Source organism: Phaseolus vulgaris, chromosome 4 (assembly GCF_051622355.1).
Source record: "Phaseolus vulgaris cultivar YP4 chromosome 4, ASM5162235v1, whole genome shotgun sequence".
NCBI classification, from domain to species: domain Eukaryota; kingdom Viridiplantae; phylum Streptophyta; class Magnoliopsida; order Fabales; family Fabaceae; genus Phaseolus; species Phaseolus vulgaris.
In genome coordinates, this window is record NC_143501.1 from 13,297,617 (window position 1) to 13,309,540 (window position 11,924).

At 31.0% G+C, this 11,924-nt stretch overlaps 1 protein-coding gene across 5 annotated transcripts; it reads right to left on the minus strand.

The window, feature by feature from the left end:
* Window positions 1-778: 778 nt before the first annotated feature.
* On the minus strand, window positions 779-9,006 carry LOC137837284 (putative inactive leucine-rich repeat receptor-like protein kinase At3g03770). Of its 5 annotated transcripts, none has more exons than XR_016520614.1 (9): window positions 8,595-8,961; window positions 8,389-8,502; window positions 6,713-8,110; window positions 6,042-6,175; window positions 3,204-3,444; window positions 2,689-2,958; window positions 2,513-2,565; window positions 2,239-2,347; window positions 779-1,298 (listed from the first exon to the last, which is right to left on the minus strand). XR_016520614.1 is itself a non-coding variant. In XM_068646243.2 (9 exons), the coding sequence occupies exons 3-9, from the start codon at window positions 8,046-8,048 to the stop codon at window positions 1,023-1,025; spliced, it is 2,352 nt and encodes a 783-aa protein (XP_068502344.2). In that variant the 5' UTR covers window positions 8,049-8,110; window positions 8,389-8,502; window positions 8,595-9,006; the 3' UTR covers window positions 779-1,022. The 5 variants fall into 5 exon arrangements, 3 of the variants coding, with proteins under 3 accessions (XP_068502344.2, XP_068502345.2, XP_090157911.1); XM_068646243.2 differs by having other exon boundaries at window positions 2,689-2,891; window positions 8,595-9,006; XM_068646244.2 differs by having other exon boundaries at window positions 2,689-2,891; window positions 6,042-6,142.
* Between the last annotated feature and the right edge of the window lie 2,918 nt (window positions 9,007-11,924).

Here is an 11,924-nt window from a genome sequence, read left to right on the forward strand (position 1 = left end):
CACCGTCAGTTTGCACTACTCCGCCGTCACCGTCAGTTCGCACCTTTGCCCTCTCCGCCGTCACCGTACACAACTTCGTCACCGAAGTCACCATTCGTCTATCTCTACACGTTCCTATGCTTGCGGGAAATTTGAATTTCAAACCCTAATACACTCTTCCCCCTTTTCAGATCACATGCCACGTTGCTTTTACCAAAAATACCAAAAGTGCCCATGCCACATCATCCATTCCTCCACGTCACACAGGTGTAAATTAGAGCAAACGGTTTGGAGGTGTCAAATAATCATTTTCCGAAACAAATACCATGCAAGTGTTTGTGCCAATCATATGTCCCTTAACACGGTGTTCCTTAACACGGTGTTCCTTAACACGGCGTTCCTTAACACGTGATCATGACACATTGTTTCAATATTGTTGATCTTACTTTAAATAAACTACCAATTTCCACTAAGTATTACCCTCCCTTAGTAGTCTTTAAAATAATAAAATTATATAATTAATCTCTCAATATTAAATATATGTTACTTTTAATCCCTATATTGACATATAATCAAATTGAAGAATAAATTTGAAAGGTACTTTGATATTTAGTATCTACATTGGATTATTTATAATATTAAAATAATTCATTATACAGCTTTTGTATATTTGGATTATTTATGAGAGAAGATAATAGTTTAAGAATGATATTGATAATTTATTTTAAATTTTTTGTTCTTTTTCTCTTAATTACATCGCCCAATCTGCTTTGTCACTTGGCTTCTGGTAAGAAAAAAATAAGCACATAAAATCATGAATGTGATTTCATTTCCTTTAGTTACACTATTTGAGCAACAAGTCACCACAAATACTAATTTTTTCTTTCTTTAGAATCTCAGGTAATTTAGGGGGGAAAGGTTACAACAAGAACTAACACTATTTTGTTGCTGTAAACTTGAAACTCACCTTCTCTAAACAACTAAACATTAACCTTTGAGGCACACACATCAAAACCAAAAAAGTTAAAACCTTTGTATTGACACTAATGGAAGGTCATTCGTATAGATGCCAAAAGTGAGATAGGTGAGCCATCACTACCACTTTGAGAGTCTCCTATCCATGCATCTTGGACTTGAGCTGCAAACTGCAGATTCCACAAAACATCCTCAATAGAGGGTCTCTCTGCTGGCTCTTTGACTAGGCACCTTACACAAATTTCCATCATTGTCTTCAATGATTGATCTAAGCACACCTTGCGAACTGCTGGATCTATGATGCTCCTCCTTGCTTCACCATCAGCTGTTATGCTTGCTTGCAACTATCTCATGATCCAAGATACAAACAAAATCATAAAAGTGCAAGTTAATGAAAACTACTAAGCCTAATTGTACTTTTAATCCTTCAGGTACTGAGAAAGAGCAAACATTAAATTAAGTCATATTAACAAATGTGGCAAATAACAAATTAGTTGTCACTTTAGCATTGTATGTTCAAAGTTTAATAAAAGACTAGAAGAGAGACCAAAATCACAGTATTTCTATATTTGAAGGACTCAGGTTGCACAATTGAAACTTGAAGAACTAAAATTGCATAATTACATTATCGGAAGGTATAACGATGCACTTAAGTCAAAATATTATTATTATCTTGCAAAGTAATAGTTTACTTTGATACCCTATGAGCATGTTAACTCAGGTCACATGTTTAATTATTCTCAACTCCTTATTCATTATATATCCAATGTCCTGCTTCTTGTGAATGAAGATTTTTTTATATTTAATTAACATCTTAGTTAACAAAATGTTTTCAAATATGATAAATTCATACTAATGGCAAGCATACATAGGCTTGTTTAGAAATATTAAAATGGTATTGTTAATGGAACCTGCTGTAATCTTGCAATTTAATTGTTTATTTTAATACTTTTGGGCATGTGAGTGTAAGTCCGAACTCTGCTTGTTCCAAAAAGCCTTATTTATTCATAACTAATTTATATCTTAAATTTTCCTCCTTGCTTTGTTGTGATTTTTTATTTATTTAACATTTGATTAATATCTGTGTGAGATTATGTGGAAATCAACTACCTTTTTGTCTGATGGCTGTTTCATAGTACTACTATTTTTCTCTAGTGCTAAACACTCTGACATAGCACCAGATTCATCCTTACCAGGATGTCTGCTGGATACCAAAGTTCTAAGTTCTCCAATTTGAAAAATTAAAGGGTTAAAAAGTGAATAAACCAAAATCTCCTTCATTACCAGATCTTTTAAAGTGTCCACATTCCTCGACTTTATTGTCCTTCCTAGAATGAGTTCCAGCAGGATTACTCCAAAGTCATATACATCAGACTTGTCTTCCTGTATTACACTGCAAAACCACAGCATGTTTTAAATCAAAATCTTTCTATTTTCATATCTGTATCACAGTATAATTTTTTTCATGCACTTGGATTTAAAGCATGATGAATCCTCTTTTCCATTAACAGAAAGTGAGTACATATAGCTCAAAACCAAGTAAATTTCCCTCACTCACTTTTTGTTAGCGCTAGGACTTTTGAATTCTCTAGAAGGATTACCTTGCCCAACCTGAAAGAATAAGCAGGGGTGAATACTAACTGAAGTCAATTTTATCAAACAAAATAAAAGACCAAACTTTATGGTAAAACATAGTTTATTTTTTCTCAGAAAAGAACACAGAATAATTCATACCTTCCTCATGGGAGAATACAAAGGCGAGTCATAAATTTTGATTTTTGCAACAAAATTTTTGTCAAGTAAAACATCTGTGATTTTGAGATTGTTTGAATATACACCAGGTACAATTCCTGTATGCAAATATTGGATGCCCTTTGCTACTCCAATAGCAGCTTCTATGCGTTGCATCCATGTCAGGGATTTTCTATAGTGCCTATCTGCCACATAACATGTGAAAGTGGAGGTTGTGAGAAACGTCATTATTGTCTCAATCTTCCATTGTAACTGAAATAAATGGTTTTACAAGAAAAAACTTATTGTTATCGGCTCATATGATACAAATTTAGAACTTCATGAAATTGATATACGGATATTTTAATGATAGAACTTCATGAAATTGATAAACAGATATTTTACTTTCATATTTAATATTTTTAACCAATATTGCAATTTTAAAAAAATATACAGATATTTTACTGATAGAACTTCATCAAGAGAAACTTCCATATTCAGTCCTTTCTATGAATCACCTGAGATCCAGCTCTTGAGTGTGCCATTTGGTACATACTCAAAGACAATAAATATGCTGCTGACACTTGAATCATCCAAATAACATTCAAAGCAATGTCCAAGAACACTGACTAAATGACGATGCCGGTATTTGAATATCTGCTCCATGTTATGCATAAAATCTTGAGTGCTGTAGATTTTGGTGACTTTTACACTTCTAATGGCAACAAGTAAACCGCCCTTTAGTTGACCTCTGTGCATCTGAAGAACATAAGAAAAAATATATAATTTTAAGATGAAACACAAATCAAATTACTTTCCTCATCAAGCTGATGGGCATATTATGACTGTGATAATAAAGGATGTTTTGTTGGTTGAAGGAATAAAGCACAATCTCCTAAGTATAGCCCAGTTATGTAACAAAGGATTGAAGGTAATTTTTTAATTCCACTACTTCATAATTGTCCAAAATTGTTCTGATAAAATTGTGTTATTGGAAAAAGACATAATAAAATTTATGTGGTCGATTTAAATCATGCATCATTTAACATATCATGTTTGATTGCAAATGATGAAAATGAATGGTTGTGGCATAGAAGAGCAACTCATATACGTAAGTCTCATTTAGGAAAATTGATCTCAAAATATCTTGTAACATGTTTGCCAAAACTAAACTTTCAAAATGATAAAATGTGTGTTGCATGTCAAAAAGGAAAACAAGTCAAGCATTCTTTTCAAAGAAAAATGTTTTATCAACTCAAAACCTATTGAACTAATTCACACAGATTTACTTGGACCTTCTACAACTAGAAGCATTGGTGGAACTTTTCCTGCTTGAGCATCACTAAGTGTAATATGATTCTCTGATTCTGATTTTGGGGGCTGTAAAATTGATAGGAAAATCACAAGCGGCACTTGCAATATATTAGGAAGTTCCTTAGTTTATTGGCATTCTAAGAAACAGGCTTGTGTAGCCTTCTCAACTATAGAAGCCAAGTTTATAACCGCTAGAAACTTTTGTGCTCAAATCCTTTGGATGCAATAATAGTTGGAAGATTTTGGAATCTTTCTTGATCACATTCCAGGATTATCATTCATATATGGTATTAATCAATTATTCCAGAAACTGTTGTTTTTCAAATTTACGTTTTTCTCCAGGATCATTGATTCAAAATATTGATAGTTAGAATTTTTCAGCACATGCAGTTTGTTATAAACATTTGTTATACTTTCTTTTTTATAATGCCCAAGAGGGAGAATTTATGCATGCCAAGTGTTTTAAAGATTACTTTAAAGTTTTTTGGAGTCCTAATCTTGTCTCTTTATTTTGTTTTTGTTTCTATTTTATGCAAGGGGAGCATAGAGAAAGAAGGAGCTTTCAGAGTAAGGGGGAGTTCCTTGTTATGCTTATGTACCTATGTGATGTGAAGACTCGAATGAAAGCCAAGATAGAAGAATGAAGATTTGCAATGCTGATAAAAAAAAAAGATTTGTAATGAACATGAAGTGTGGATCATCATAAAAAAGGGCGAGATTGTTGGACTTAAAAAAGAAGACTAAACTCTTAAATGAAGATGTTTTGATGATGATTGAAGAAAGAAGATGCTGAAGATGTGTCTAAGTGTTTTTGCTTTCATTGAGGATTGAGTGTTGTTTGAGTTTTTCGCACAATGTATTCACAAAGTATTTTATTCCAGCCCAGCCTATACTATAATCAGTTAAAAGAAAAGCGTTTTCATAGAGTTAAAATTATAAGTAAAAAGTTTTATGACCTTTATTAATCGATTAAGTTTCTAAATAATCCATTAAACTGTTCAAGAGAGGTTTCAGAATAGTATAATTGATTATCATTTTTGTTAATTGATTAAACCATAGAACAATTTAAGTGTTTTCAAAGTTTGCGGAGAAATAATCGATTACAATCTTGCGTAATCGATTAAATGTATTTTTTGCATTAAATGAAAAGTTGGTTTAATCAATTAACACGTGTCATAACTAATTAAAACATAAAACGTTGCAACTGTTTTTCAAATTTCATTTAGAAGAATCAATTAGGAGCTTGAAATAATCAATTGAATGCGTGAATATCAGTTTTAAATCAGCCTTTTCAAAACTCTATAAATAGTGATTGAATCTCAATCTTTCAAATGCGTTTACTATCATAAGAGCGAATTGAATAAAGATCATCTGAGCTATTTTCGTACTCTCAAAGTGTGTTTACAAGATTTCCTAATAAAAAACTATATGATCAAAATACTTGTGATATTACTTTTGCTGTGAAATTTTGGTAAATTTTTGTGTGTTTCCGTTTTGTTGTTGTTGGATCAGGAGTTAATAATGCATATATCTTCTTGGAGGATCAAGAGTTAATAGAGGCTGATATCTTTTGAAGGTGTTCAAGAGTTTATTGTTGTGGTGTTGAGTTTGTAATTGCAGGTTGCTTTGTACAAATTTATTCTTATGGAACCAGCTATTCTAAGGTTGAATAACTTGAGAGACTGGATATAGGATTAGTGGATCTGAACTAGTATAAAATCTCTTGTGCATTATTTCTTTTGTTTTATCATTTTTATTTGTGTTTCTGTCCAATCTTGTATCAAACTTGATTCACAAGTGTAGTGCATTATGGTTTTCAAATAAAAAGTGTTTGTAAAAGAATTTGAAATAAGGGAAATCTTTGTGGAAAGTTTTAAAACCAATCCATCCCTCTTGATTTAGTCAAGCCACTCATTCTTTTATACCAAATTCATCAAAAACCATGAGTGCAATGCAAGAACATATTTCATAAATCTTATGGCTCAAAGAGGAATAGTATTCTATAATCAACATAGACATTATAATTAAAACAAGTGACTTACCTTTCCCTGAGAAACTTCACCCATAAAACAAACCGAGTCAAAGTTGTTTGTAGCTGCTACAATCTCATCCAGTGAGAAAGCTCGATAAGGAGGCAGATCGACTGTTCCAAACTTCATTGTTTGAGATATATACCCTTTAGTATAGGCAAAATAAATAGTTGTCATCTATCTTTCATATGCAAATGCATTTCAGAAATAAAAATAATAATTAATATTCCATATGCTCTCTTCTAAATTCTTGTCATCCTAATCTAGTAATATTTGTTACTGGTGGATTTCTGATATTTTGTATATCAAAGCCTCAAGGATGCCACACAAGGGCAAAAACAAATGCAATTTTATATTTCCATTAAGAATTGAATAAAACTCAAGCATCTAAAGTCTGAACTGAATTACCCAATTTTCTTCAAATAACAAAGTTTTAAGCATTTATAATAGTATTGTTATTTTTTATGGTGATAATATAATTTGTTTACACAAAATTCCTATTCGCCATGGTAGTAGGCTATATATAGCCTAGAGTGTGCAGAGTCCAATAGTTCTTGGCACCAATTAACAATTGCATGTGAGATTTTTCACAATACTAAGTTGAAAAATGCAAAAATTGTATTAGGAATGTGCCTGTGTACACATACACAGACAAAGTATGCTATTCAGAGTGAGGGAGTTACTTGTATCAGAGAGTAACTTAGAGGTGTATCCTGAAGCAGCATTTTCTGATATTAATTTTGATGGAGGATTCTTGATTTTTCTTTGGACATTTCCCCTTCTGATAATGAAAAAAAGCAGTGCAACAATTGCCACTCCTCCAAATATACCACAAACTATCCCAAGGGAGAGAACTGCCTTAGATACTCGCTTGTGCTTCTTTCCCTCAGGTACTACTCCCACAGCTATGGCTTCAGTGTGGCAAAAGGGTAGTGCGTGTTGATTTTGATTTGTCTCTTCTAGACAATTTCTAGCATACAAGAAAGTCTTATCATTGGCATTTGAGATTAAACATTTTGGTAAGATCCCAGTCAGAAGATTTGAGGATAAATCCACTGCTTCAAGTCCAGGATTGCAAGACAGATTCTCCAAAAGCATTCCTGTTAACTTGTTCCCAGAAATGTTCAGATACGTAATAGAAGGAAGTGACATTAGTGGTAGTTGGAATGGTCCAACAAATGTGTTTGCTGAGATATCAAGTGTCTCAAGTTGATAACATGAGCTCATTTCATCAGGGATGCTAGACCTGAACTTATTGTTTCTTAGTACTAGAGTAACCAGTTTGTCACCAAGCTGGGGAAACCGGGGTCCAAAAGCATTATCATCCAATTCCAGCACTTGGAGATTTGCCAAACGGCGCAAATCAGGCACTGGTCCATAAAAGTGGTTATGAGAAAGTGAAAGAATTCTCATATTCTCCAAGCTACTGAGCGAATCCGGAAGTGAACCATTGAACAAGTTGTGTTTCAAACATAACACAGTTAAGGCTGGAAAGGAATCGATCCATTCAGGAAGATGGCCAGAAAACATGTTGTTGTCTAGAATGAGTGTTTGGAGATGTGACAGTGATGAGAACTCTGAAGGGATGGAACCATATAGGAAATTTGAACTCGCATTGAAAATTTCCAGTGATGACAAATGAGCAATCTTACCAGGCAATGGACCCCATATGCCAAGAGAAACCAAAGTGAGGACTTTGAGACTGGGAAGCCTAACCAGTGTTGTGAAAAAGGAATTTATTGAGAAATTTTTAGGGAGAAGTAGAGCTCTGGTTTCACCAACTATGTGCAGCTGGGTTATGGTGCCATCATAGCAAACAACAGTGAGAGAAGATGTGGAATCCGTGCTGCAAAAGTCTGTGTTGTTGTCCCAGCAGCTTAAAACTGTTGGAAAGTTCAATAGCTGTTGAATTCTTAGGAGGGTCTGAGAGAGAGAGGATTGCAGTTGCTCCGAGTGAATGATTGAAAGTAGAACTGTTACCAAAACCAGAAGCACCGAAAGATGAAGCCTATTTCCCATTACAGACAAAGGAGAATTTGTTGTATTTTAATGTGCTCTAGATTCACATCCACGGGCAGATTCTGTGCAATTCCAAGAACACATGCATAAGAAAGTGGCAAGAATATGTTGAACTGAAAAAATGGTCTATAGAATCTTTAGTGCGAATGAACGAAATAATGAGTTAATTCAGGGCAAAAATTCTGCAAGGCTGTTCAAGAAAATTCACTATTTCATGGAATAATCAACTAAAAGGAAAAAAGCTGAAGGTAGAATAGAAACACTTAAGTAAAAAGGTTCAGCCATGATATAACAAAGTAATGAGGGTACCAATGTTTAGAATACAATAGATATCACATACCCTGCTTCTATTTTAATCCAAATCAAGCAAATCTGGTTATTGCACTTGCAGACTTTCATAAGCTTCTTCCAGAAACTGCCATTTAGTCATCCATAACCAACTAGTTGATAAAATCTGAAAAATATTTCATTACATTAGCCAAATTCAAAATCTGAAGAACAAAAACACACAGCAACAAAAATAGAACGAAAAACGATCTTAATTACCTTAAGAACTTGCACAATTGACCGAAATGAAAAAAATCGAATTTTTTTCTGCCATATATTCAGAAACTCATCTGTAACAAATCTCCAAAATTTGCAGACCCGTTTCCCAGGTGTCACCGTTTCTCTGCACACACCAAGACAAACAGAAGGCACGGGCTGAGAAAGCAAAACGGAAATGCCAAAGCTCACACTCTGCACCACTTCACAAACCAACAGTTCATAATTAATTAATGAATGTACAGAATTTTCATCCATTTTTCTTCTCCTTTTGTTACGGTCATAATAAAGTGAAGCAATATATCTTCACAAAGAAAAGCAAAAGAAAAGATTCTCTGCAGAGGAGGTTTATGAAATTGTGACCCTTTATTCCTCACCATGACAGATTAACATGACATGTGAGTGTTCTTGAAACAACACATTTTTGTAATTGCATACTCTTTTAGCATAAGATAATATTTTTTCATAGGTTAAAACTAGTTATAAATTAAAAACAAGTTTTTAAAAATTATAGAAAATATTATTTTTAAACTTTTTTCCATAATAAGTTTGTATAAAGGTTAAACAACTTTTTTAATTACTAAGGCATTGTAATTTCTATAAAATATTAACTTTATATACCGTTATTAAATATAATAAATATTTAGAATAAAATGTTAAAAATAACTAATAATGAGAACGAATATAGTATATTAGGAACATTCTTTTAAAAATTAATTAAATTAATCATTTTTCTCATAATTTTGAGGTTAGATTTTTTTGTGTAGATGGGTTTGGATGAGAGTACTGTAACGTAAACTTCGGCTTTATTATCTTCTTATCTCACTTCAACTTTTACATGTACATGATGCTTTTGGCGCCATTTTATTTTTTGCTTTTGTATTTTTAACCGTTGGAGGACGAATCCCATGACTTTTTTTTTATATATATTATGCTTTCAAAATTCTAAAAGTTGTATAATTTCTTGATAGAATGAATTTAAATATAAATATATATAATAAAAAATAAATTTATAAAAAATATTAAAATAATAATATTGAAAGTTATAACGTAGTTGTATAAAAAAATTATTATAAATATATCATTATTTTTTTAACTGTGTAATCATTTAGGATATAAAAAAGTAAAGGATAAAGGAAATCTATGAAGACTTTTTTTTCTGATTTTTTAGCTGTTTCTAAGATTAAAACAAAATGTTTTTGATAATTTCAGGTATTTGTTTCGAATAATAACTAAAATTTGTAAGTAAATCTGAAAATTAAACTGTTTTGGTGAACATGAAATTTGTAGTGTATGATTATTTTTCAACAATTTATTTTCTTTCAGTTTCATATACCATTGTTCTCATAAATTTTGATTTTCTTTTCGAAATGAAATTATTTATTTGTAACTACTTTTCATCAAATTTTCACAAACAAAACCTAACTCGAATTATATAGTTGAGCTAATTTAATTTTTCCAACCATATCTTAATTACAATGAAATGTAAAGTATTTGTTTATTTCATTTTGAACAAGAAAACTATGTTTTAAATTTTTTTTTGTCTTTTTTTTGTTTTATAATAATGATAAATACCTTTTGTTAGTGGACCTAAAACATAAACTTTATTAACCTTAAACTTTAACATTATTTATCAGGTTAAATTAACTACTTTGAATATGTGTCTAGCTTAAAAAATTATTCTATACAAAAAGCTTAAAAAATTATAATTGAGTCTTTGACTTTGAAAAAGCAAAAAATAGAAATAGATTCCTGAAAATTAGTTTTTGACGGCTTAAAGCCTATCAGAAGGATTAGTCTTAAAAGTTAAGAGTTTATTTAAGAAGTATAAAAAATCGAGAATCTAATATTTTTATAATTTGTAAACCTAAATAAAAATTCTCAATAATTTAAGACCATGATTAATTCAACCTATTTTTATACCATATTATTATATATTTTCCCTCTTTTTTTTTTTATTTCCATGGTTATTGATAGCTTCCATCGTTTTCCTTCTTTCAGGAAATTTTCAGTTTACATGAAAATGGTGAGATTTCATGTGTTTGTAGGTTTAAGGGCGACTAGTTTCGTAACTTGTTAACAATTATGAATACAAACGTTAAATTTGTAGATTTAATAATTTTTTCTTAATTTTTTAATTTTGTTTTATTATTTTTTAATATTTTTAATTTAGTCTCGTTATTTTAAAAAATAAGTTAATATGATTATTTTATTAGATTTACGGGGACAATGTTAGTTGTATAACACATCACATTCGTTATTTATGTTACATATCATGTTAATAAGTCAACTTTGACTCATGACATGTCATGCATCATTCCTTATTTATGTTATATGTCATTAATTTGATGAAAAATATCCGTTTTTCAAAAAATTTACCAGATAAAAATTGTTAAAATAGTAGTACGAAATTAAAAATATCATCATTATAATAAGACAAATTGTTAAACTCAAATTTGTATAAATATAGATAGATATCTAGAAGTTTAAAATATATATATATATACATTATTTATGTAAATTTGATTTTCACAAACATTTTATACATACTCAGTTTAAGGGTAAGGGTGATCTTTGTTAAAGGTAGTTTAAAAGAGTGAATAACTTTATTTTTGTTTTCAAAGCTCAAATTGAGTAGTAAAGGAATTATTTTCATAATGTTGGATAAAGAAACATGGTCACACATAATTTCAAATCATGTTGTATTTTTAAAACTTTAATCTAAATCAAAATGCAAAACCTCCCCTTGTGTAGTTTTAAAAATCTCATTTAAAAACTCCTTGATAAAAATTTGTTTAAAAAAACTCTCAAAATAACTCTCCTTCTTGGGTTAGTGTATATAGTAATAACATGTAATGTAAAAGGAGATAAGGAGGCAAGAAAATGTACATATTAATTTATATTGGTTCATCTATTGCAAGAGACTAACTCATTTCTTGACCAACCAATTCAACTAGGCAGACTAATACTGTAAAGTACACTTAAGTATCCTTTGGGCTTGTAGTTGTAACATGTAGAAATTTATAATATTTTTAGAGTTAATAATAGCCTGTTAGACACTTCGATCATCTAATATACTATATGAATATACAAATTTTTGTTAAGAATCTATGTATACTTTATTTGGTTTTAGTCATAAACTTATACAATTATAAAAAGAAAGAGATCAGAGTCTCAAGCATTAAATAATGAATAGAGATCAACCCCTGAAGTTGACTAATAACATGGCTTTAAACAGTCAAACTTGGATTAGACGGTCAAACCTTAACTAGATGGTCAAACAGGTAAAAAGAGTGTTAGACGATTTCAATAAAGCATTAGAGTATCAAGGAG

What these genes read in the sequence shown, in the direction of transcription:
- LOC137837284 (XM_068646243.2), bottom strand. Translation starts at nt 8,048, where the DNA reads ATGGGAAATAGGCTTCATCTTTCGGTGCTTCTGGTTTTGGTAACAGTT. An exon ending in GTGAAGTTTCTCAGGGAAAG is followed by an intron (nt 3,445 to 6,041) that starts GTAAGTCACTTG and finishes TATGTTCTTCAG; the next exon opens with ATGCACAGAGGTCAACTAAA. An exon ending in TGGACACTTTAAAAGATCTG is followed by an intron (nt 1,299 to 2,238) that starts GTAATGAAGGAG and finishes ATCATGAGATAG; the next exon opens with TTGCAAGCAAGCATAACAGC.